Below are 23,263 nucleotides of genomic sequence, written 5' to 3' on the forward strand. Positions count from 1 at the left end.
AGCCACCCAGGAGCTGCCTTTAGCTCCTCGGGTCTCTTCCTGCAGTACCACTATGTCCAGGATGCTTGCTGCCTTCAGCCTGCCAGGCAGCCAGTCCTCCTCCCTCCTCGAGCTCCAGGGAGTGACTGAAGCTGCTCTGCTCTGCAGCCCTTCTAATATGGGCAAGCCCGGCCCTGATTGGCTGCTCCTCGCAGCCCCTCTCTGATTGGCTGCTCCTCGCAGCCTCCCCTGGGGTTTGAATAACCCCGTATGGGCCAGCACACGCCCCATCACAACACCCCAGGATTTCTTGTGATGCTCTCAAATGAAATCCACTCCCAGTACAACAGCACTAGAAATACTGGTCACCACAACAAAAAATCCTCTTAGGATGCAGAGACCCCAAATTCAGAGGGAGCTGGATTTCTCCTGATGTCAGCGGTGGCTGATTATTAGTAGTCACTAATTTAATTTCTGCAGTACAAATTTCTTCCCCTTCTCCCTTCTTCTCTTCAGCACTGGGTGTTCACCATGGATCAGACTTATCTCAGATCCTGAGTCCAACAGCATTGTGGTTCTTCTAGCTGTCGATGTCTCCAGACCCAGATTAACAGGTAGTTCTTTACTTTGGCCATTATAATAGTTGCTGATTGTGACCCTACTGCTTCAGCAACTTCTAGTGGCTTCCCTCTCCTCAGGCAAATCCTTCTTCAGTGACGGCTCTTCTCAGCATCACCTGCAAATGTCATCTGGCTTGGGACCCACTCAGGAAACAGTCTTTCTTTTGACCCATCGGTCGCCTGTGAATAACTTGCACTTGGGTCTCCTCCAATTTTTTAGCCACTTCACTAGCTATCATTTTTTGAAGTGCTGCATCTGGTATAAAGGAATCACCCTGAGGCTGGGAATTAACAGCTGATACCTTTCAGGAAACCCCAATTTCTGCTTCCACATTTTGAACATTGCATATAACCTGGTCCATAGTACATTACCCTCCTTCACCAGGAGGTTATGAAGCTACATGAAGCTGTTCAATATCTTCATCAATGGTTGAGATAATGGCATAGAGAGTACACTTATAAAGTTTGCAGACAATACCAAGCTGGAAGTGGTTGCAAGTACTTTGGAGGATAGGATTATAATTCAAAATTATCTGGACAAACTGGAGCAATGGTCTGAAGTAAATAGGATGAAATTCAATAAGGGCAAATGCCAAGTTCTCCACTTAGGAAGGAACAATCAGTTGCACACCTGCAAAATGGGAAATGACTGCTTAGGAAGGAGTACTGCAAAAGGGATATGGGGGTCATAGTGGACCACAAGCTAAATATGAGTCAATAGTGTAACAATGTTGCAAAAAAAAAGGGAACATCATTCTGGGATGCATTAGCAGGAGTGTTGTAAGCAAGACATGAGAAGTAATTCTTCCACTCTACTCCATGCTGATTAGGCCTCAACTGGGCACCACATTTCAGTAAAGATGTGGACAAATTGGAGAAAGTCCAGAGAAGAGCAACAAAAAATGATTAAAGGTCTAGAAAACATGACCTATGAGGGAAGATTGAAAAAATTCGGTTTGTTTAGTCTGGAGAAGAGAAGATTGAGAGGGGACATGAAAACAGTTTTCAAGTACATAAAAGGTTGATACAAGGAGGAGGGAGAAAAATTGTTCTTCTTAACCTTTGAGGATAGGACAAGAAGCAATGGGCTTAAATTGCAGCAAGGGAGGTTTAGGTTGGACATTAGGAAAAACTTCCTAACTGTCAGGGTGGTGAAGCACTGGAATAAATTGCCCAGGGAGGTTGTGGAATCTCCATCATTGGAGATTTTTAAGAGCAGGTTAAACAAACACTTGTCAGGGATGGTCTAGATAATACTTAGTCCTGCCATGAGTTCAGGGGACTGGACTAGATGACTTCTCGAGGTCTCTTCTAGTCCTATGATTCTACACTTCTAAAGCATTTATAAACTGAGGTTTCACCTAGGATTCTCTCATGGCTTGCCGCCTGGCATAGTTCCAGATTCAGCGCTGCAGGTTCTGCTTCACTCAAGCCATCTCCCAGACAGGGAAAACCCTATGAAACAGTCTCCTTAATTCGCACAAATAACTATGCGTGGGTTCCCCTTTCAGCCACTCCTGACTTGCAATTCCTTCCGGTATTTCAAAAGGGCCAATCCCCTCTCATAGCAGTGCTATAAGTGTTTGCGCAACTGTGTATAAGACCCACAATCTGTACTGGGAAACTGCTGGTAAAATGCTTTGGCATCACCATCCAGAACCACTGCTAGGTACTGTGCTGCTTCCTCATCAGTCCATCTTATTCACAGAGAGCGATTGCTTAAAGTCTGTCAAGTGCTCACAATTCCGGTCTCTGGTAAATTCCTTCTCAAGCAAAAATGCTTTTGACATCTGGAAGCCACTGCCACCAGTTGTAATTCTCACTTGTAGAATCACAGGGATTTATTGGGACACTGCAAGGACCAACTCCGGTATATAAAGGCAAGACTGAACTTCCTGCTTACCCCCAAGATCAGATCAACACACATAATGACATACAAGACTTTGGCTTAGTAAAATCATGATATAGCACCATCTACTGGTGGAGGTGCTATCTACATTAATTATTATAATATACACACACATTGGGCATCCTTATATATTCCATATACTAAAATGGGGAATTACTACTTGAACCAATAATATCTTTGGAACTGGAATGAACTTTATGAGTCGGGCCAGTATGTACTATATACCAACATATAGCATCTCTTCATATACACTCTCCCCCACAACACACACATACATATATCAAAAAGAAAAGGAGTACTTGTGGCACCTTAGAGACTAACCAATTTATCTGAGCATAAGCTTTCGTGAGCTACAGCTCACTTCATCGGATGCATCTCCCTGCCTATCCCCCCAGCAGGGCCTGATCCCTTAAGTGTGCTCTGAGGTGCTGTGGGGTGGGCCTCTCTCTCCTTCTCTGGTTTTTCATAAGCAAGGGCTGACCTGGCTCAGGCACCTAATGCCAGGAGACGGTTCAGGGCTGAGAGTCTTGAGCAGAGATAGGTGCCTCCCTCTGGCCCATCAGGTGCCTAGAAGCCCAGATTAGTGGGAATTAGGCACCTAAATACCTTTGGAGATCTGGGCCTTTCCTTTGCACCTCACTCCTTGCCAGTTTAGGGTATATTTACTCTGTAGTTAGACACCTGTGGCTGCCCTGTGCCAGCTGACTTGGGCTCGCGGGGCTCAGGCTAAGGGGCTGTTTCACTGCAGTGCAGCCATTTGGGCTCAGGCTACAGCCCGAGCTCTGGGGCTCTCCCACCTCACAGGATCCTAGAGCCCAGGCTCTAGCCTGAGTCCAAATAGCTACACAGCAATTGAGCAGCCCCATAGCCTGAGCCCTGCGAGCCCAAGTCAGTTGGCACTGGCCAGCCATGGGTGTCTAACTACAGTGTAGACATACCCTTAGGGAGTTCCCTGCCCAGCTTTCTGCCTTCTGAGAATCCCTTTCTTCGGGTACGTCTACACTTTGAACTGTGGAGTTAATTCCCAGCAGAAGGAGACATACCCACATTAGCTCTGATCGAGCTAGAGTGCTAACAATAGAGTGGAGCTGTGGGGTTACTGGCCCATGTACAGGCCTACCATCTGAGATGGGTATGTACTTGGGGTGGCTAGTCCCTCCCACTGCCACAGCTGCATTCTATTTTAGCACGCTGCCTTGATCAGAGCTAGCACGGGTATGTCTCCTCAACCTGGGAATTACACTCCCAGCTCGAAGTGCAGACATACCCTTAGGCACCTAACTCTCCCCAGGGGCTGTGTGGGGAGCCTGGCCACCTAACTCAGGGCTCTGAATTCAATAGGCGTCAGGATGCCCAGGAGTTAGGTACTGCCACGCCTAAGTCCCTTTATGAATCCAGCCCTGAATTATTTGCTCCAGGAAGCACACCTTGTCTTTGGGAGAAAAGGTCATTGAACCCAACTGTCCTGAGTCCCAGAGCAGCATGCTAAGTACTAAACTATCCTTTCTCTTGCTAGACTGCAAGCCTTTTGTAATGAGGAATCCATCTTGCTCTATTTAATGATCCCTACCCACCTCCTAAGGAAAGCAATAGAGGTCCCTGTCGTTTGAGAATGGACACATATTGACTGGACTAAGGCCTGAATGCACAAAAGGATTTAGGTGTTAGGAGTTTCGTTGAGCGTCACAATGCCTAACTTTTGGGCGCCTGGGAAATCACTTGTCACATAGCCAGAGTTCTGTACCCAGCAATGGCTGGGGAGAGGCAAGAGCCTTAGAATGGGATGCACAAAAAATACCAGCATGCTAGGCAGGGAGCCACCTAAAGTAGGCAGTGGGAATTCCTAGCTCTGCTTGCAATTCCTAGCTGTGAACCTTCTTTAGAGTTAGGCGCCTATGCCAATTTTGCAGGAAGCCACTGGGGACTACCCCCAAAACTTTCAGCCCAGTGCATAAGGCATTCACCAGGGATGTGGCTCTTCTCTGAACCTCACCAATTTATCAACATCCTTCCTGAATTGTGGGCACCAGAGTGGGACACAGGATTCCAGCAGTGGTCGCACAAGTGCCACGTACAGAGGTAAAATAACCTATCTACTTATACTTGAGATTTCCCTCTTTAAACATCCAAGGATTGCATTAGCCCTGTTGCCCATAGCATCACCCAGGGAGCTCATGTTCAGCTGATTGTCCACCATGACTGATTAGCCACCTTTGTTTGTTGGGTTTAGTGTGTGGGTGCTGGGTGGGGTTGGTGGCCTGTGATATGCAAGAGGTCACACTCGGTGAGCTGCTGGTCCCATTTGGCCTTACACTCCATGACGTGACCCCCAAAGCTTTTTCAGAGTACTGCTTCCCGGGATAGAGTCCCCATCCTGTAAGTGTGGCCTACAGTCTTTGTTCCTCAATGTATACATTTACATTTAACTGTATTAAAATGCATATTGATGTGAGAGATCCAGCATCATTTCCCCCCCTGCTCCAATAACTCTATTTATCCACAATGGAAGAGCTTCATCAGGAGACATTGAGAGAGGCCCTCCCCCATCAGAATACCCAATAACCCGGGGCTAGGCACTCATCTGAAATATAGCAGATTCCTGTTCAAATCCCTTCTTCCTGCTTAGGTGGAGGGAGGATTTGAACCAGGGGTCTTCCACATCTTAAGTGAGTAAACTAACCACTAGGCTAAATGTTATAGAAATGTACAACTGGAAGTGACCTCAGTAGGTCATCTAATCCAGTTCCCTGCTCTGAGGCAGGACTAAGTATGATCTAGATCATCCCTGACAGGTGTTTGTCTAACCTGTTCTTTAAACCTCCAATGACGGAGATTCGACAACCTCCCCTAGGTAATTTGTTCCAGTGCTTAACTACCCTGACAGTTAGGAAGTTTTTCCTAATGTCTAACCTAAATCTCCCTTGCTGCAATTTAAGCCCATTACTTCTTGTCCTGTGCTCAGTGGATAAGGAGAACAATTTATCACACTCCTCTTTATAACAATCTTTTACATACTTGAAGACCGTTATCATGCCCCTCTCGGTCGTCTCCTCTCCTGACTAAAAAAACCCCAAAACTCCAGATGAGGCTTTATCAGCACGGAGTAGAGTGGAAGAATTAATTCTTGTGTCTTGCTTCTAACACTCCTGCTAATACATCCCAGAATGATGTTTTCATTTTTTGAAACAGTGTCACACTGTTGACTCATTCAGTTTGTGATCCACTGTGACCTCATAATCCTTTTCTGCAGTACTCCTTCCTAGGCAGTCATTTCCCATTTTGCATTTGTGCAGTTGATTGTTCCTTCCTAAGTGGAGTGCTTTGCATTTGTCCTAACTGAATTCCTCCTATTTATTTCAGACCATTTCTCCAGTTTGTTACGATTATTTTGAGTTCTAATCCTGTCCTCCAAACCGCTTGCAATTCCTCCCTGCCTGGTATCACCTGCAAACTTTATAAGGGAAGTTTATATAAGGGAAGTCTTCCTCCTTCTCCTGTAATTTGCCCCAGCTGTTTTGTGTGACTTCACCTGAGGGGCCCGACCTGGTAGGTAGCTGAACGTCTATTTTCCCCCGGATTGTGAATCGCTTTTAGGGGGGAGTTAGGCCCCTGGATATCGACAGGTATGCTGCTGCGTGCATGCTCAGAAGCAGAAACATAGGTACCAAGGGAGCTTTTACTGCAAAAACTTAGGTGGCAATTGAGTTTAGGCACCTACAGGATTTCAGTGGGAGTTTTATGCACCACCGTGGTCCTGAAACTGGAACGTAGGAGCATAAAACAAGGACTTGGGCACCTAACTCCTTTTGTGCTTTCAGGCCTAAGTACTGAAGAATGTACACTGTGCACTGATTCCTCTGGGTGACAGGTGAGGCACCCTAAGTGCATGTCAATCTCTAGCTTCTGTGAATCTATGAAAAAGATGTAAACTGCTGTCTAGTGTTTCTTATTCATAGATTATAAGGCCAGAAGGGTTCACTGTGATCATCTAGTCTGACCTCTTCTATAACACAAGCCGTAGGACTTCTCGGAATTAATTCTTCTTTGAACTAAAGCACAGCTTTTAGAAAAAGATCCAATGGGCTGAACAAATCCTGGCGCACCTCTGATCTGCTGAGATGCATTTCACTTGTTTGATACAGGTTCCCTGCTTCTCACTTTGTCTCCTCTCCCTATTCCCAACATCGTCCCTTCTGCCAGCCCACATCGAACACTCGGATCAGCCTCTCAACTAATTTTCACCAATTGCCCTTGAGAAAAAGAAGCAGCTGCTGATGACCCTAATGTTGCATGCACCATGTCAGCCATCACCGGGATCCACTCCCACCGTATAACCCTCCCGCTGCCCAGTGCTCTGTGAAGTTCTAAGCTACTCGGGGCAGGAGGTCTGCTCTTCGTTCAGTTCTTTTACATCCTGTGCATCACTGTGCATCTTTAGAGTGCAACATACATACACTACTCAGAGAGATGATGACAGATTTGCCTCTTCTGTGCCAAACCTTGTGAAAAATACTGCAGGATCTTACAGCAAGGATAACTAGAGCTGGTTGAGAAATGAAAAGAAATTGTTGATTTTTTGGGAAACTTTTTCTTAAAGTTTCATCAAAATTTTGATTTTTTGATACGTTTAACCTTTCTATAAACTGGTTAAAACAGGATATTTTTTCATGCACAATTTTTAAAAAAACATTGGTCTCAATTTCAATTTTTGTGACCAGATTGAGGAACGACATTTTTATCGTATAAGCACTGAGTGTCTATTATTATTTGTTTGATCTGGTCCCAGCAGAATCATATTTTTATTATAAGTGAAGATATGAGAACGTCCTCATTCACAGGGAAAGGTGTCTGCTTCTCTATTGCACCATAAGAAGTATGGAAGGGCAAGTTAAAAAGGGATGGATGGATGGATGATCTAATGATCCCATATAGAACTCTAGAGTCCTGCTGGAAAAACACAACTGAGACTTGTGCAGGCATGTTTTTGCATGGTGCATGGTAAAGAGCACAAAGCTGCTGCAATTTAATACAAGTGGATACTATGGGAGAAACGTTGAGTCTGGGCATAGCATCCTGAACTATAAAGTTAAACCCTCTGCACAGCCACTCTATGGCTTGTAAAAACACAGGGTAAAAAACAGGGCATGGAGTGGGCGTCGCTGAGATATGGAGATAAATCAACACATCAACAGGCAAATTAAATTGAAATATTAATTTTTCAGTTTGATTTTTAAGTAAAATACATCAGTTGTTGGCATAAAAAAATCTAAAGAACTGAAATTTTATTTAACCTAAAAAAGATTTTTTAAATACTAATCTTTCTTTCGTTCTTTCTTTTACTGGAAACAATTTTTGAAAAATGTTTTGCTTTCTTATTTTATGAAAAAGTAAAAAAAAAAATTCTCAGGAAGTATAAAAAACAAAAAAATTTCCGTGCAAAATAATTGTCCTTTTTCAACCATTTCTAATTATCATATCTGAATACTCACTACTCCCATATCTGTGTAACAGCAAACTGCAAATCAGAGACCAGCAGCACTGCCAACCCCAAACATTCAAAAATCAAGAGGTTGGCTTACAATCATGATACTGTTAAAAATAACTTATGAATTCTTTTTTATTATGCCTGCTGTGGTTATGTTTTCAAGCTTTTCTCTGCAACTACGAGGACAAAAACTTATTTTTTAAAAAAGAAAGTGGAGACATTCCTAATCACATGCCTCCAGGAGCTGGAACTTTAAGAAAAGCACCCAATATTCTGAGACTCACAATGAATCACCGGGTTTGGCAGCACTGTAAGCACGGAAGCAAACTCTCCATCTTGCAAGAACAGCGTGGGTTGTACAAGGTATTTATCACCATGTACCAAGGCAACTCACAACTGTTTCTGACCAGCACTCTCCATGCTGCAGTTTTCCCCACCAGCAAGTAAGCACTGAGCAGAGCTGTTTGGGAAGTGCGTTTTGTTCCCATGACAACACTTAGATGAATTTTTTTCTACAAAAGATTTTGGGCTCTTGCTGGAAAAAAACAAACAAAACAAAATGCATACATTGACTTGTTTTGCTTTTGCTTTTGGTATCTGAAAAGTGAAATGTTCTGTCAGAAAATCAAGAATTTTTCAATCAAATATAATCAAAATTGGACATTTCCTGTAGGAAAAGCAATGCTGTGTTGGAAAAAAAAAAACGTTGAATGAAAAACGTGGTCCAGCTCTAGGCCCACTGAAAGCAGCAAATAGACTGAGGACCTGATTCTCTGTACTTTTGCGTTGCTGTAAAACTGGCAGATTTGGCAAACTGGGAATTCCTTATATGTAGGGGGGAACCCCATGTCGTACAGACCAAATGCAATTGCTGTGTGCCACTGTCATACCCCTAGTTCCGGGGCTAAGGGGCAAGGCCTAGGGAATGGTGAAAATCCCTCTATGTTTTGGCTATCTCTGGCTACTAGAATGGCCCCCTTAGCTACATAGGCAGCCAAGCTCAATTCAGAGAGGATGTTCTAACTTATGCCATGGGCCCCAGCATTGTCTGGAGCTGAGAATCGGGTTCTGAGAGCCTAAATGAAGTTACCAAGCTTCTCTCCTTGTCTTTTGCTGAACTTGGGGACTAAACACCTGCGTGGGACCTTTTTACTTAGAGGTTGGGATAACCTCCTTACCCACAAGTATTTTGGTGGTTACTGCCCCAGTGGATTGCTAAATGGGTTGTTGTTTTAGGTTTCATCCGCTCTATAACATACAGTAAATAAATATTTGCATTCTCCTCCTATTACATTGCAGCTATCATCTTTTTCATCCAAGGATCTCCAAGCACTGCATAAATATCAATGAATACCAGCACATGAGCTTGGGTTGTGTGACTATCCCCATGTTACAGATTGGTGACTAAATCACAAGGCCAGGACAGGTTAGAGATGAGAAGAGAACAGAGAGAAATCTGAACCCAGCACTCTAGCCCCCAGATGATCCTCCCACCTCACTGAGCCTGATTCTCATCTCCCTTACTCCACTGCCACACCTCCATTAACATCAACTGAGTTCCCTCTGCTTTACACCTCTGTCTGGAGGAGGAGAACCAGGTCCATTAGTTCTCTATAAAGAAGAGCGTGGAGACAGCCATTTCACTGCCAGAAGCTCCAACTTGACTGTCCCACGCTATGGATACCATCAGCGTGTTATCTATCATTTACACCTAGAAGTAGGATGGTCCTCCCATTTGGGCAGGACACCACTGGGGCTGTAAACAAGAAGGGGCTGGGACTGAGTCATATGTGTAACGCTTATTTGAAATCCCCCAAGATGAATCCTCATACTGGGCCCCTCCACGCTCAGTGTCCAAGAGTTAATGAGAGCAGAAGGGCGTGAAGATAACAATTGCTGGCTGAGACAAACTCTGTGTTCCCGCCCATTATGAGGAGCTCAGTGGTCTGTCCAAAGTCACATTCAGATGCTCTCTGGATGGACAGGAAGTACTGTATAGACCAGCAGCTGTTGGGGCCAAGAACTCCCGGTGGCTAGTCAGTCCAAGCCAGCTGACCGCTTTCAGCACGGCACTGATTTCCAGTGGGAAACCGGCCAAGAGAAGTTGGAAGGGTTGTCTGAGGGGGAAAGGTGGAGGAGACCAGGGAGGGAACGGGCAAGGGAGACATGGTGTGGAGATTGACAGAAGCATCAAAACCAAAAGAAAATAAAAGTCTGATATATGGAGGGATCCCCCAGAAGCTGGCTCCAGACCAGCAGCCGGCAGAGAATCCTCTGAGTCAGGGCAATTAAAAAATATAATTTGCCCCATTGCACCTCGTAAAGGGCATGTGTGCAAAGAGCAAGGGACGGCAGGAACCACATGGCAGATCCCAGTGGTGAGCGCAGGGATATCAGAGAGAAAGTACACCCCGAGAGACACCCACCACCCCGGGAAACTGCGGTTCAGAGGGAGGGGAACTGGTGAGGAGAGGTACATGGATGAACGTGGACAGGGTCCCGCTCTGCCCCACAACAGCAGTGGAGTGAGTGTGACATTTACAGCAGCATGATAAGAATTTGAGATGGGGAGGGGAGATCCTGCAGAGAATTAAAACACAGATCTCACGTCTGCCCGCTGGCAGGGCCTTGAAGCAGACCTCTCTTAGTGGCTTACACTCAGAAGGTCAGATCTTTAGCAGAGGGAAATCAGCACGGCTCCCCTGCAGTCTAATGCATTACATCAGCTGGTGATCTGGCCCAAAGAGCCTTTCTTTCCCCCACTGCCTGATTTTCCTCCCCCTGGGCCTTGTACTTTCTCCCCCGACCAACCACACTGCCACAAACCCATCCCCCGACCCCACTGGCTTCTCTCCAAACGCTTGTTTTGGGGATTTTTCTCCCCTGTAGCCAGCAGCCGGAATGTCCATCTGCTAGCAACCTTCCAAACTTTTGTCTCTGAGCAGCGCACACAGTTCTGAGCATGAGACGATTAAGGGGAGGGGGAAGGGAGAAAAAAGTATCGACAGAAGTAAATCAAGAAATCAAAAAACGTAAGCAAAGAGAAAGCAGTTCGAAAGGCAAAGTGTTCAGAGAAAGCCCTTTCCTGGATGAATCTAATTGTTTTGTTATCTTTACCCACCAAAGCATTTACTTTGGTTTGTCGCCCGATCCACAAACACTTTCGAGGAGATGACATTACCGAAAGGCAGGAACATCTGCATCAGCTCAGCATCCCCAAACTCCTGGGGCAGATGGTAGATAAACAGGTTACAGCCCTCTGGTCCTGCAGGTGAGATGGGAAAGAGAAGAAGGGAGGAGGTTTGAATAAAGAGTACCTGGATTGGACACGCCTCTTCCTCTTCTCAGCTACCTTCTGCTGGGGTGGAATGTTCCACGGTAGAATATTCCCTAACAGTACTTCTGTACGGTCTATGTTTTAAATGCATCCAGCAACAGGGGTGGGGGTGAGAGGGGGGCCTTCCACCACTTCCTTTGGCAGATGCTCAAATAAATTGGTTAGTCTCTAAGGTGCCACAAGGACTCCTTTTCTTTTTGCGAATACAGACTAACACGGCTGTTACTCTGAAACCTGCTAAGATCTTGCCACTAGACTTCCTCAGTGGAGGGGATCTGGCTGTGGGGATCAACTTCCACAGGTGTTTTGGCCAATCCAGGCTCTGACCCACCAAATAACCAAAGTGACATTTACAACAGCTGCCTACCCTCCCTCCAAAAAAACCCTCAACCCAAGCCAAGTTTCTTATGACCAGAGAAGGGAGGAGACCAGGAGACCCCATGGGGACCTTGCTATGCAAATCTAAGCAACATGCCAGGTGATCAAATACTACAGGGATGGCATTAGCATAGAACTGATAGCGAGGCAGCTAGATAGAGTGGTATGTATGGAGATGGAAAGAAAGAAGCATTTCTTGGTATTCCGTTCAGAATTTTTCTTTGCTTCGTTCACTCTCATTAACCTTAGTTCTACCTCCCCCCACATCCATCTTTTTGGACCATTCTGAATGGTCCCCCTCCCTCCCTGGTGTTTATAGGCGGAACGTCAGTCATCTTTGTCAAACACCTGTTGAGGCAATTGGTGATGATGAGTGGGAACAGACACACAAACACATGGCATTCTATATTCAGCCACCCTCCTCTTTGCCCAAACTCAGACAGAACCTGGCCAGGGTTGAAACCCTGAAGCTCACCCTGAAGAATGACTACCTCCACCCCCACCCCCCACAGAAATTCATATTCTACACGTTGGTTCCAGGCAGGGACCTGCCATTCTCTTCCTGGTGCTGCAATAGATGCCAGAGCAAGAATTCTGGCAGCCTTTTGCAGCATGCAGTAGACTCTAACCTGAAGCTGGTTGGGAAAATTCTGATGGAGCAGTTTTCCATTGGAAAATGCAGTTCTGTCAAAATGAAAATGCTTTGCAAAATCACATAGATTTCGCTGAAATTTTGTTTCAGAACAAAAATGTGTGTGTGTGTGGAAAAGCTCCAACAGTGTTGAAGTGTCCTGGTTTTGACATTTTTGGAATGAAACATTTTGATTTTTCCTTTCAAAATGACTTTTCATTTCAAGTTATGTAATGTATTGTAATTTATACGATAGAATTAAAAAAATCAAAATGGAAACAAAACAGAAAATTTCATTTTGGATAGATCAAGACATTTCAGTTTTGTCAAAATGGAAAGTTTCGGTCAATCTTAAATGAATTGTTTTTGGTATTTTCTTTCGTGGATCATTTTGAAATCTTCAGGTTTCGTCCTGATCTGGAACTAAAACAAATGTCGCAATCCCGAACTCCTCCATGAAATGAAGTTTCCGGTTTCTGCCCTGTTCTATTCTTAAGAATATAGGAACGGCCATAGTGGGTCAGGCCAATTGTCCATCTAGCCCTGTATTCTGTCTTCCGACAGTGGCAAATGCCAGGTGCTTCAGAGGGAATGACCATAACAGGGCAATAACTGAGTGATCCAGCTTCTGGCAATCAGAGGTTTAAGAACAGCAAGAGCATCGGGTTGCATCCCTGACCATCTTGGCTAAAGCCACTGATGGACCTATCTTCCATGAACATATCTAGTTCTTATTTGAACCCAGTTATACTTTTGACCTTAACCCCAATGGTAGCTCACTTTTGCTAGCCAGTGTATGGGAGGGCCAATTCCTGTGCATGCTTTTGGGGATGCTCTCCGAGCACCCAGCTGTGCTCCCAGTCCTGACTGTGAGAAAGACACAAAGGGTGAGGGGGAAGATCCTTGTGTCTCCCTTGACCACCAGTATGCACCTCTCTGACCCAGCAAAGCAGGGCTTCTATCATTTATTGCTGGAGCACAGTACGAAGTAGGGAAAAAAAAGGATTTTAATGCTCTCACTTTCTTCATCAGGGCATAATTATAGTGTCGTAACACAGCAAATTACAACTTTGCCTTTCCTATTGGGGAGGGGAGTTCGCCTAGGCGCTCCCACCTTTTATTGGCCATTACTCATTCCCCTGGCTGGCAGGATAAGTACGGTGAAGTCAGGATTCTGACAGATGCCCATTTAAAGCTCATTAAAATTCCTGGGCCTCAGCGTGATTGAAGTCACAGGCTCTCCACATTTCCTTTTGGATTAATGGAAAATGAAGCCTTAATGAATATTTGCTAAGCACAATTTTCCCCACTAATTTGCTAAAAGGACTGTCAGGAAGGAACAGCCGATCCTTTGCATTTTGTGCATTTCCTAGAGGTTGCTGAAGAGTTTATTCCATATGGGGGGATGCCAGTGAACCAGGGTAATTAACTAATTAGGCACCCGGTTGTCTGTTTAGCTAAATTACTTTTGAACCTGAGTGGCCATACAAATCATACAAAGATTTACCCTACATCTGTACCTTTTTCAGGGTTATCCCCTCCCTTCTCTAGTGACTGCTGTTCTATCTCCAGGAAAGAGAGATGCAATTCAGTTCAGTTCAATGAGACTTTATTGGAGAGACAGGAAAAAAATTCAATTGAGTTTTTGTTGAAAAATGTATTTTTCAAGGCTTGAAACTGGGTCAAATTTGACAAATAGCTTTGATTGAAATTTGTTTTTTGAAAGAGTCGAAACCACATGTTTTCACTTTGTTTTGAAACATTTCGTTTTAACTTTTTGATTCAAAACGTCATGTTGGTTTCAAATGCGGCCAATTTAAAAAAGCCCATGCACGCCCCCAAAAGAGGGTGAAAAACACCCAAAATGGTGGAATCAAAATGAAGAACAAAAAAAAAAAATTCATTTGGAGTCAACTAAAAATGTCAACTTGAAATCAATTGAAAAACCTAAAAAAACAAAAACAAAAACTCATTTCAATTTAACGTGATATGTTTCAGCCCACTGGAAATCATTTTTTTGTTTTTTTTTTATTTGATGAAAAAAATTATTTTGGTTTAAATGGAACTGGATTTTTTTTAACTCTATTTGATCAGGAATAGACAAATGTTGCCAAAGCATGAGATGAAGACAGACCTCTCAGGTACCTGATAGAGGTGGGTGAGATCTCCCAGGAGAGAGAGATGGACAGATGCATTCCCTGAAGTCTTGGATATATTGTACATTAGTGGGAATCCTACCCGGTTGTAATCTGACCTGGGATGTACCTAGCGAAACCTATGAAGGCTTAGAAATAGTTAGTTGAAACAGGGAATGAGGTCCTGAACTTTAGCCTTCCCCAGGTTTGAAAGTTGGACCCACGGTGAGGAAACCTTTAAACGTTAGGCCTGAAATCAGCATTGTCTGATTCCACTGTGGGATCAAGCACAAAAGAGGAAGATGGAAGGAAGCAAAGCCCCTGCTTAAAATGCAGCCATGTTCTGAACCGTGACTGTGACTGTAACAGCATGGAGTCCCACAGAGAATCATAGGACTGGAAGGGACCTCGAGAGGTCTTCTAGTCCAGTCCCCTGCACTCACTGATTCTATCTCAGTGAATCAGATCCAATTTGTTCAGTTCTCAAATCAAAAGAGTCTTTTCTAATTGCCAGCCCTGCAAACTGAAAAAAACTCAGCTGGGATTGTTTGGCTTGTTATACTATACCACCACCAGCAATAACGATGTGGTAATCAGAATTCAGGTGACAAGCCATTTTTTATCTGCCTGCCCGTCTATCCACCCATTCATCTATGTGTCTTCTATCACAAGTAGTAGTTAGCCATCCCGTTGTTGTTGAAGAGCTAACAAAACAACCTCTCTCTCCTTTGCCTTATCTGCAGGAGTAAAACCGAATAGTTTGTGCGTGTGTGCGTGTGCGTGTGTGTGTGTGAGAGAGAGAGAGAGAGAGAGGAACGTACTGAGAGAAAGCTAAATCAAAGAAACGAGTTATGTGTTTATTTCTGAATGCTGTTAAGCCCATGGTCTTTCTCACTTCTTGTGACAATGAGTTCCATAGTCTAGGCCCAGCAGCTAGGGAAGTTCTGTCTCCCATAATCATGAGTTTCCGTCTTACTAGTCAAGAGTTTCATGGTTTCTATGGAAAGTAGCTGTCATGGGAAATCAGGGCCAGAGAGAGAGAGAGAGGACATCTCTCCATTAGTTAGGGTCACTCTCATGGAGGGATTTGAATATCAGGACAAAGAGCTTGAGTTGGACTTTGTATTCAGTGGGGAGCCAGTGCGGAGAGAAGAGCACTGGGTTGATGTGTACCTGGAGACCTGTGTAGTTGCACTGAGAGTTTAGGGCCACAGAGTAGCTGTCAATGGCTCACTGTCATACTGGTGGAATCCTGCAGGGGTCCCTCCTGGGTTCTGTATTAGCCAATATTTTCATTAATGACTTGGATAATGGCTTGAAGAGTATGCTTGTAACATTTGCAGATGACACCAAGATGGGATGGGTTGCAATTACTTTGGAGGACAGGATTAGAATTCAAAATTACCTTGACAAATTGGATGATTAGTCTGAAATCAACAAGATGAAATTCAGTAAACATAAGTGCAAAGTATTATACTTAGGAAGGAAAAAGCAAGTGCACAGATGCAAAATGGGGAACAACTGGATAGGCAGTAGCACTGCTGAAAAGGGCTTGGGAGAGACAAATAGATTACAAATTGCAAAGGAGCCAACAACGGGATGCTGTTGCAAAAAAGACAGATCTCATTCTGGGTGTATTAACAGGAGTGTTGTACGTAAGTCATGGGAGGTAATTGTCCGGCCCCACTCAGCACTGGTGAGGTCTCAGCTGGAGTGCTGTGTCTAGCTCTGGGCACCACACCTTAGGAAAGATGTGGATAAATTGGAGAGAGTCCAGAAGAGGGCAACAAAAATAATAAAAGGTTTAGAAAACCTGATCTATGAGGAAAAGTTAAAAAATCTGGGTATGTTTAGTCTTGAGAAAAGCAGACAGAGGGGGCAATCTGATAACAGTCTTCAAATCTGTTAAGGGCTGTTATAAAGAGGACAGTGATTGATTGTTCTCCATGTCCACTGAAGGTAGAACAAGAAGTAATGGGCTTAATCTGCAGCAAGCGAGATTTAGGTTAAACATTAAGAAAACTTTCTAATGGTAAGCGCAGTTAAGCTCTGGAATAGGCTTCCAAGGGAGGCTGTGGATTTCCTGTCATTGGAGGTTTTTAAGAACAAGTTAGACAACCCACCTGTCAGGGATGGTCTCAGCACAGCGGCTGAACTAGATGACCTCTTGAAGTCCCTTCCAGCCCTTTATTTCTATGATCTGAGACCACACACCCCAGTCTTTCCCATTGAATTCAGTGAGGTTGCAAGTCAGTTCAATTACTACCTCTTTCCTGGCAGTGCTAATGATATTTTACAAAGCAGGACAGAATCAAGTTCACTCTCCCATAGCTGCCCCGCTCTGTTGTACTAACACCGAAATGAGCCAATGTGACTCAAAGACACAGAGGGTGTGATTCTGATCTCACACTGCTGTAACTCCACAGACTTCAAAGAACTTATTCTTAATTGACCTCCGCGTAAGTGAGAGGCAAAGCAGCCCCTCAGGGAGCAGAGAGGCTGACTTTTATACACAATCACTATTATGACCATCAGTGCACTTTAAGCAGAAATATCCGCGATCCAGGCAAAAGGGAAAGCAATAGGACAAAGGTGGGAGATGAATGGATTCCATATTATATGCCAATGTTTTCTTCAGTATGGAAACCTCCTCTTCTCATATAAATTCCACTTGTAGGGCGTGCAGCAGTGGAAATTTGCATCTAGTTGAGCCTGACTGATTGAAATGCTCCACCAAAATGCATCCGTTTCAAATGTTCTCATGAAATGAAAATCCCAAAGAACTTACAGTTGGAACCATCATAATGTTTCATTTCGATATTGTCGTTTCGCTGAGTTTTGTTTTGACTTTCATATTGTGTTAAAATATTCAACGGTGTATGTTATAGACAATGTTAAATGTGCTATATACAATGAAAGATTAAAACCAACATTTTACTGTAGCGTGCACGTTGACAACGGAATGGAGCAGAACGACACCACCGATACCAAATGTTTTGACACGATTGAAATGAACCGTTTCAAATTTGGTCAGAACAGACACATTCCCGTTTTGATCTGGACGAAATGGGCCTTTTCAAGGAACGCTTTTTTTGACCCGCCACAGCTGGCCTCTACTGTACGCAACATAATTAAACCTTCTGAATTATGCTGCCCTCTAGTGGCTGCAGCCCGGGGAGGACCTAAGCACATACCCCGCAAGCGTGACCGTTTCCATAGGTTACCAGTAATGCCCGATGATATTACACAACAGATGGAGAGTGGATGAGGAGAGGGTCCAACATGATGAGGCGTTTTCAGGGCTCTATGTAACTTGGGGGTTGGGGGAATACAATGCAATAGGGATGACTTACTAGATATGGAAGAGAGAACAGCCTGTTTACTTACCTTCTCTCTGTTGCTGTGGGATCATGGGAGGCGGCTGTGGAAACGCTTGGCTAATCTGGCCATAAGCAGCAGGATAAGCAGCTATAGGAGAAAGAAGAGGAGAGAAGAAAGATCGAAAGATTTCAGCAATGGGGAGTCAAGACCTTTCATCCCAATAACCACACCGAGCTCTTTTTCTGTTCAGCCCATTTGTTTTGGCTGCAATAGCCATATGGGGGAGAAGCACGTACTCAAATGGCAGGGATATCACAGTGCAGGTTAAAATGCCAGGCTTTGGCAGGTCTAGGAGTCCTTTGCTTTGGGCACTGACAGTCACTTGGACTTAATCAACTGCAACACTTCAGGCCAGATCTTCAGCTTGTATAAACAGGGGGAACCCTGTAAAGGTCAATGAAGCTCCCCCAGTTAGAGGTCCGGCCCCTTTTTTGATTCAGGAGTGGAGTGGTGAATATCTGGATTTACAACAGTGAGTCTCAAAACGTCCTGCCCTGCAGAGCTCACAGGAAAACGAGGCACTTCTGCAGCACCTTTAATGTGATGGTCCTAATGCACATTACAAACATTAGCTAATTCATCCTGACTCAAGCACTGGTAGGTATTATCTGTCCTCTCGTTTTCCAGATGGAGAGACTAAAGCACAAGCAGGCTAACCTTGAGGTGTCCCCTGTGGGATCACATGGCAAGGACAGTCTTGCATCACAGCCTACATTTGACACTCTAGACCTCTGGACAGTGGGACAAAATACACATGAAGATGCCTTTGAATTCTGACCTACACTGAGCACGCTGACTCCCGCGGGAGTTGTGTGCGCGTGTATGTGTGTGTGTGGAGCAGATATGAAGGAAGGAATTGCCCCACATTGGGGCACTGCAGAGGGGGATGTATATTAAGAAGCATCAAGGAGGGATCCCATTTCATTGTTAAGGCCTGAAGGAATCAGTTGTTATTGATATGAACCAAAACACCGTTTTAACCGACAGGAAGTGAATTTCAGGTAGATAGTGCCATGTAGCAGAGGATTTTCTAGGGTTGGATAGCAGGGGGCCAGCTGGAGAATTCTAGGCTGGGGAGGAGGGACAGCTTCTAGACAACAGGAGGTGGATCCAGGTCGGGCTTCTTAACAGGAGTCAGCCCCACTTTCTCTCTCCCTGGCCTGCCCTTCTGATATGACCCATCTCCCACTACAGCTGGTTCCAGTGGCTGACATCTCCCCCCTCGAGGTTCTGCTTTGCTCTCCCCACATTTTGCTTTGAGTTTCTGGTCCAGGATGGGGGGATGCAAATCCCGTTTGCCCATACAACAGGCACACCCTTGTCTATTGTTCTTTTGCCATTACATGCTTTGCACGTGAGAGAGAATGGATGGGTCAAGGACGAGCTATTTTACACTGGCCCTCGAGGAGTGGCTTGGAAAAGGAGCCTGAAGTTATCACATGGATTTGCTGGATTCCTAGCAATGGGGAGGCAGATTCGCTATGGGACTTGAAGAATGTGCCCTATATTGTCTGCCATATTATCTCATCACTTCAAGCTCTTCCTGCCATCTGCTCAGTAGACTTTGAAAGGGAAGGGGTTGGTTCAGGCACTTGTCGGGAGGGTCTGGGGCAAGTATCTGGGGCTTTGGGCTTCCTAACACAGGGAAGGTGATGGCAGGATGGGGTTTATCGCCTAAGCCAACAAGAGTAGCTCAGCCAGGGAAAGGTTCGGACACAAAGAGGTCCCTCCTGCTGGAAGCCCACACTGACCTTCTCACACAGCACAACCACCGCTCAGGCTTTTGGGGCCTCATTTTGTCCTTTTGCACATTACGCTGCCATAGTGATGGGCCCCCCGACTGGCTAAGCCTCATGGACTGGCTGACGCTGCATTCCCCAAACTCCCCTTGGCATTCTAAGGGCATAAAGGTGGCAGGATGGGGCCACTAAAACACCCTTTCTACAAAGAGAGACTCATACATTGACTCACATGCACACCCCCCTTCCCTTCCCCCGCTCTTCCACACAAACACATTCACGCTGATTCTCATGCTGCTACACACTCACCCCCACCCCCGCCTCCCCAGATGGTCTCTCACACACTCACTTGGATCCTCTTACACGCTCAGCAGAAGACTAGCTCACACCTACTCCCCTCCTGCTCCACAGGGTGGAAACAGTGCTTAGCTGAGGAACAATTTTGCCATGCTCAGCTCTCCTCCCCGCTGATAGGGCAAGGGGAGCCATTTGGTCCGACAGTCGGCAGATTACATGCCTGGCTCTCAGAAACACAGCGTAAGGGCTGCCTGAGTCCCAGAGAGAGGGGAAAGGGGCCTACATGCGTGCAGAGGGGTTAATTAACAGCTCAAAGGGTTGAGCTGCCGCTCATCCATCAAACTTCACGAGCAATAAATGACAATAACTAAAACACCAGCAAATGAAGCTTTACATGAAGAATTAAATTAAGTTCCCAGATACAGCCCTGACATGAGATAATAGCCATTCCTCAGCGGGAGCCCGTGGCCGCCCTAGTTACCACAGGAAATAATGACTCTGGGGTTGCGGCTTCCTCACGGTGTCAGCTTGGGTCACCTCATGAGGGGATGTTGAACACGCTCTGCGCCCAGTCATCCCAGCTGGTGTCGGTCCATCAGTTTCAAAGGAGTGACTCTGCATTGACACCGGAGTGACGGGGAGCAGAGGCTGGCCTTGTTGGGAAGCTGCTGGGAAATGTAAACCAATTTCTCAGCGGGGGAAAGGCTGGGAGAGGTTGTGTGGGGCTCTGCCATTGGCATCCCCCTCCGGCCGTTACACAAGGGAGACATTTGCACAGTGATCACAGAAAGAGGGAAGCAGAGGGGGTTATGGGCCTGGTTTTCCTCTCGCTAACTGCAGTGGAAATCTGCAATGTTTCCACCACACTGATGTAAGGGCCTGATCCGGCTCCCACTGACGTCAACAGAAGTCTTTCCTGGCCTTTCGAGGGGAGCTGGATTGGGCCGTAGAAGCGAAGCTAGGCCCGTATGTTTTGTTGTGGGAGGAATGCAATCTCAGACCTCTCTGCCCTGGCCTGGTGCTGCCCCTGGGAATGGCTCCCTTCACCCAACCCCCTCAGGCACATTCAGCGGTTAAAGGCTTTGGGGACGTGAAAGGTTTATTGGGAGAAAGTGTTAATACTAACGACCTGCGTACTGCTGCACTCCAGCGTAGGCTTGTTGCAAGGGGTCTGCTGCAGTGGGGCTCTGTGCTGTGGAGACAGAAGAGAGAGAGGGAATAAAGGCATTAAAATATCACGTTCACACTGGCTTTCTCGCCGCTTAAGTGTTTAGGGGGCGGGACAGATGAACCTGGAGAGAGAAACCCACAGAACAGGTGCGGCATATGCATCCCACACAACAAATTACACAACTCTTGTTTTACCGACCCATCACAGAAGAAGTGTATTGTCAGTCCTTGTGCAGGGGAGGGGGATGGAAATGAAACAGAGCTGAATAGCTTTTGGTCCTGAAATTGGGATGGACTTTTCATATGAGATGTTTCTCCGGAGAGCTCTGCTATTTCCCATTCTTACCATGAGAACCCATCTTGTGGGACTGGGGGACTTCTACCTTGCGCTGCCTGGCAAAACGTGACTCCAGGCATGCGCAGGTATACACGATTGATCTACTTAGCAGCAATGCTGAACGCATCAATTGTTCTTGGACTCAGCCCCGCTCCGAACAGTGCCCTGATCCTCAAGAGACAAACCTTTCTACACTGCCCTCTGGAACTCCTCTCATTCCTCTCCCGGAAGTGGAGAGATGTACAATAATAAAAGAAAAAGCAAAGAAAGGAAGAGAATCCTTTCAGAACCAGGACTCTCCTTAATGTGTGTCCTCTAGCTTTAATGTTACTCAGCCATAAGGGTCACAAGACAGACGCCTGGGGGTGTGGTGCACTGAGGCAAGAACCAACGACGTGATGAGTCTCTACTTTTTCTTACATACAATGCGTGTGTCAGGGTGAGGAGCTGTACGTGGGAGATGGAAGGTGTGAAATGAAAGGAAGAGCCTGGATTTCGCAGAGAAGTCATTATTTTCCTTATAATAATGAGCACTAGAGATAGCCCTGAGCCTATCCCAAACTTCGGGGAAAAATTTAGATCTAGACCCAACTCTGGAGTTTGTGCCCTTCTCTAACTATACCATTTATCCAACTTATTATTATTACTATTTATTTGTATTACTGTAGCACCTCAGGACCTCACTGTGCCAGGCACTGTACAAACACAGCACAAAAAGACAGTCTCTGCCCCAACAAGCTTAAAATCTTAGCACAGAACAAGAGACAACTGATGGACATGGACAGACAGATGGGGAGCAGAGAGAAACAAAAACTCATTTGCTCTCTGAAGCCTCCCAGAGCCCTTTACAAAATTTTGCTTAATCTGCTGCACAAATGCAGCCACCTCTGTGGCAGAATACGGCAGCTGTTTCAAAGGGCATAGCAAGGCTGGCCAACAGCTTTAGGAGAGGAAGCAGCCAATCTCTGTGTAAGCCACTTAGTCCTCTTCCCAGTGCCTTTTCTTTCTGCACAAACCTCCCGCATGCTCTCCTAAAAGTGTTTGTTTTTGTGAAACTTTGAAGTCTAGTTCAAGTGCAGCCAGAGCTGGTAGGCTTTTTTTCTCTCCCTTTCCCCTCTGGTTGATGAAAAAAAAAATACAAAAAAAAAAAAAACGTTGGATAAGCTCTTTCTTTATCTGCAGCCATAAAATATTTAAAGCAAAGCTTGACTGAACCTCCAGTCCGAATGTCACCTTGGCCCTAATATTTCACTTCTTGTTATGAGTTTAATTTGTATTTATTGGTGCGGCACAGTTTTACATTTATGTGGCCCCCTCCAGGCTTTGTACTTTTAAGACAATCCCTGAGGGAGCTGATACTTCCCCCCTCCCCTGTCTCCTTTCTCTGAGCATGGAGGTGTGGCTGGAGGCAAGGGCTCAGATGGCACAGCCAAGGATGTGGAGGTCTCGCAAGAAAGTCTGGTTGCCCTTGGTAAGGCGAAGGAGAGACACTGAATGTGTGACAGGGAGGAGTACAGGCTGGCTCTTATCAGCCCACTGAATTATGGGAGAGCTCTGTAGCTTCCCTGTGTGTCTCCCTTCCCATCTGATTTGAGCCGAAGTGTCAAAGAACAATATTAACCATAATGGAGGTCTTCCTAGTTGACTTGCCTCACCAGGGCTTGGGACAAGGGCAGAGGCAAGTTGCACATATCTTAGAGGGCAGAACCCAACTCTGGCCAGCTCTCAGACTGAGTTTAAAGCATCTCTTTGACTGGTTGGGCTGTGAGAATGGGTCATGTGGGTGCAGGCTTAGAACAGGGACTGGAGTCAAGATTTATGGGAGCCAGCTTTGCCACAGACTGCCTGAGGACAAGTCTTTAGGA

General features: G+C 45.5%; 1 protein-coding gene across 31 annotated transcripts in view; it reads right to left on the minus strand.

Moving 5' to 3' along the window:
• CELF4 (CUGBP Elav-like family member 4) overlaps positions 1 to 23,263 on the minus strand; it is an 847,078-nt gene that overhangs the window by 26,656 nt on the left and 797,159 nt on the right. For 8 of the 31 annotated variants that reach the window (XM_077818110.1, XM_077818107.1, XM_077818108.1 and 5 more), the window contains 3 exons: positions 21,018 to 21,083; positions 17,862 to 17,942; positions 11,175 to 11,258 (listed from right to left, as the gene is read on the minus strand). In XM_077818110.1, the coding sequence (XP_077674236.1) occupies positions 11,175 to 11,258; positions 17,862 to 17,942; positions 21,018 to 21,083 (231 nt within the window). Of the gene's footprint in view, positions 1 to 11,114; positions 11,259 to 17,861; positions 17,943 to 20,253; positions 20,259 to 21,017; positions 21,084 to 23,263 lie in introns of all 31 variants that reach the window. The other 23 variants (XM_077818124.1, XM_077818121.1, XM_077818123.1 and 20 more) reach the window with 7 other exon arrangements.

This window comes from Eretmochelys imbricata, chromosome 5, assembly GCF_965152235.1.
Source record: "Eretmochelys imbricata isolate rEreImb1 chromosome 5, rEreImb1.hap1, whole genome shotgun sequence".
Taxonomy (NCBI): domain Eukaryota; kingdom Metazoa; phylum Chordata; order Testudines; family Cheloniidae; genus Eretmochelys; species Eretmochelys imbricata.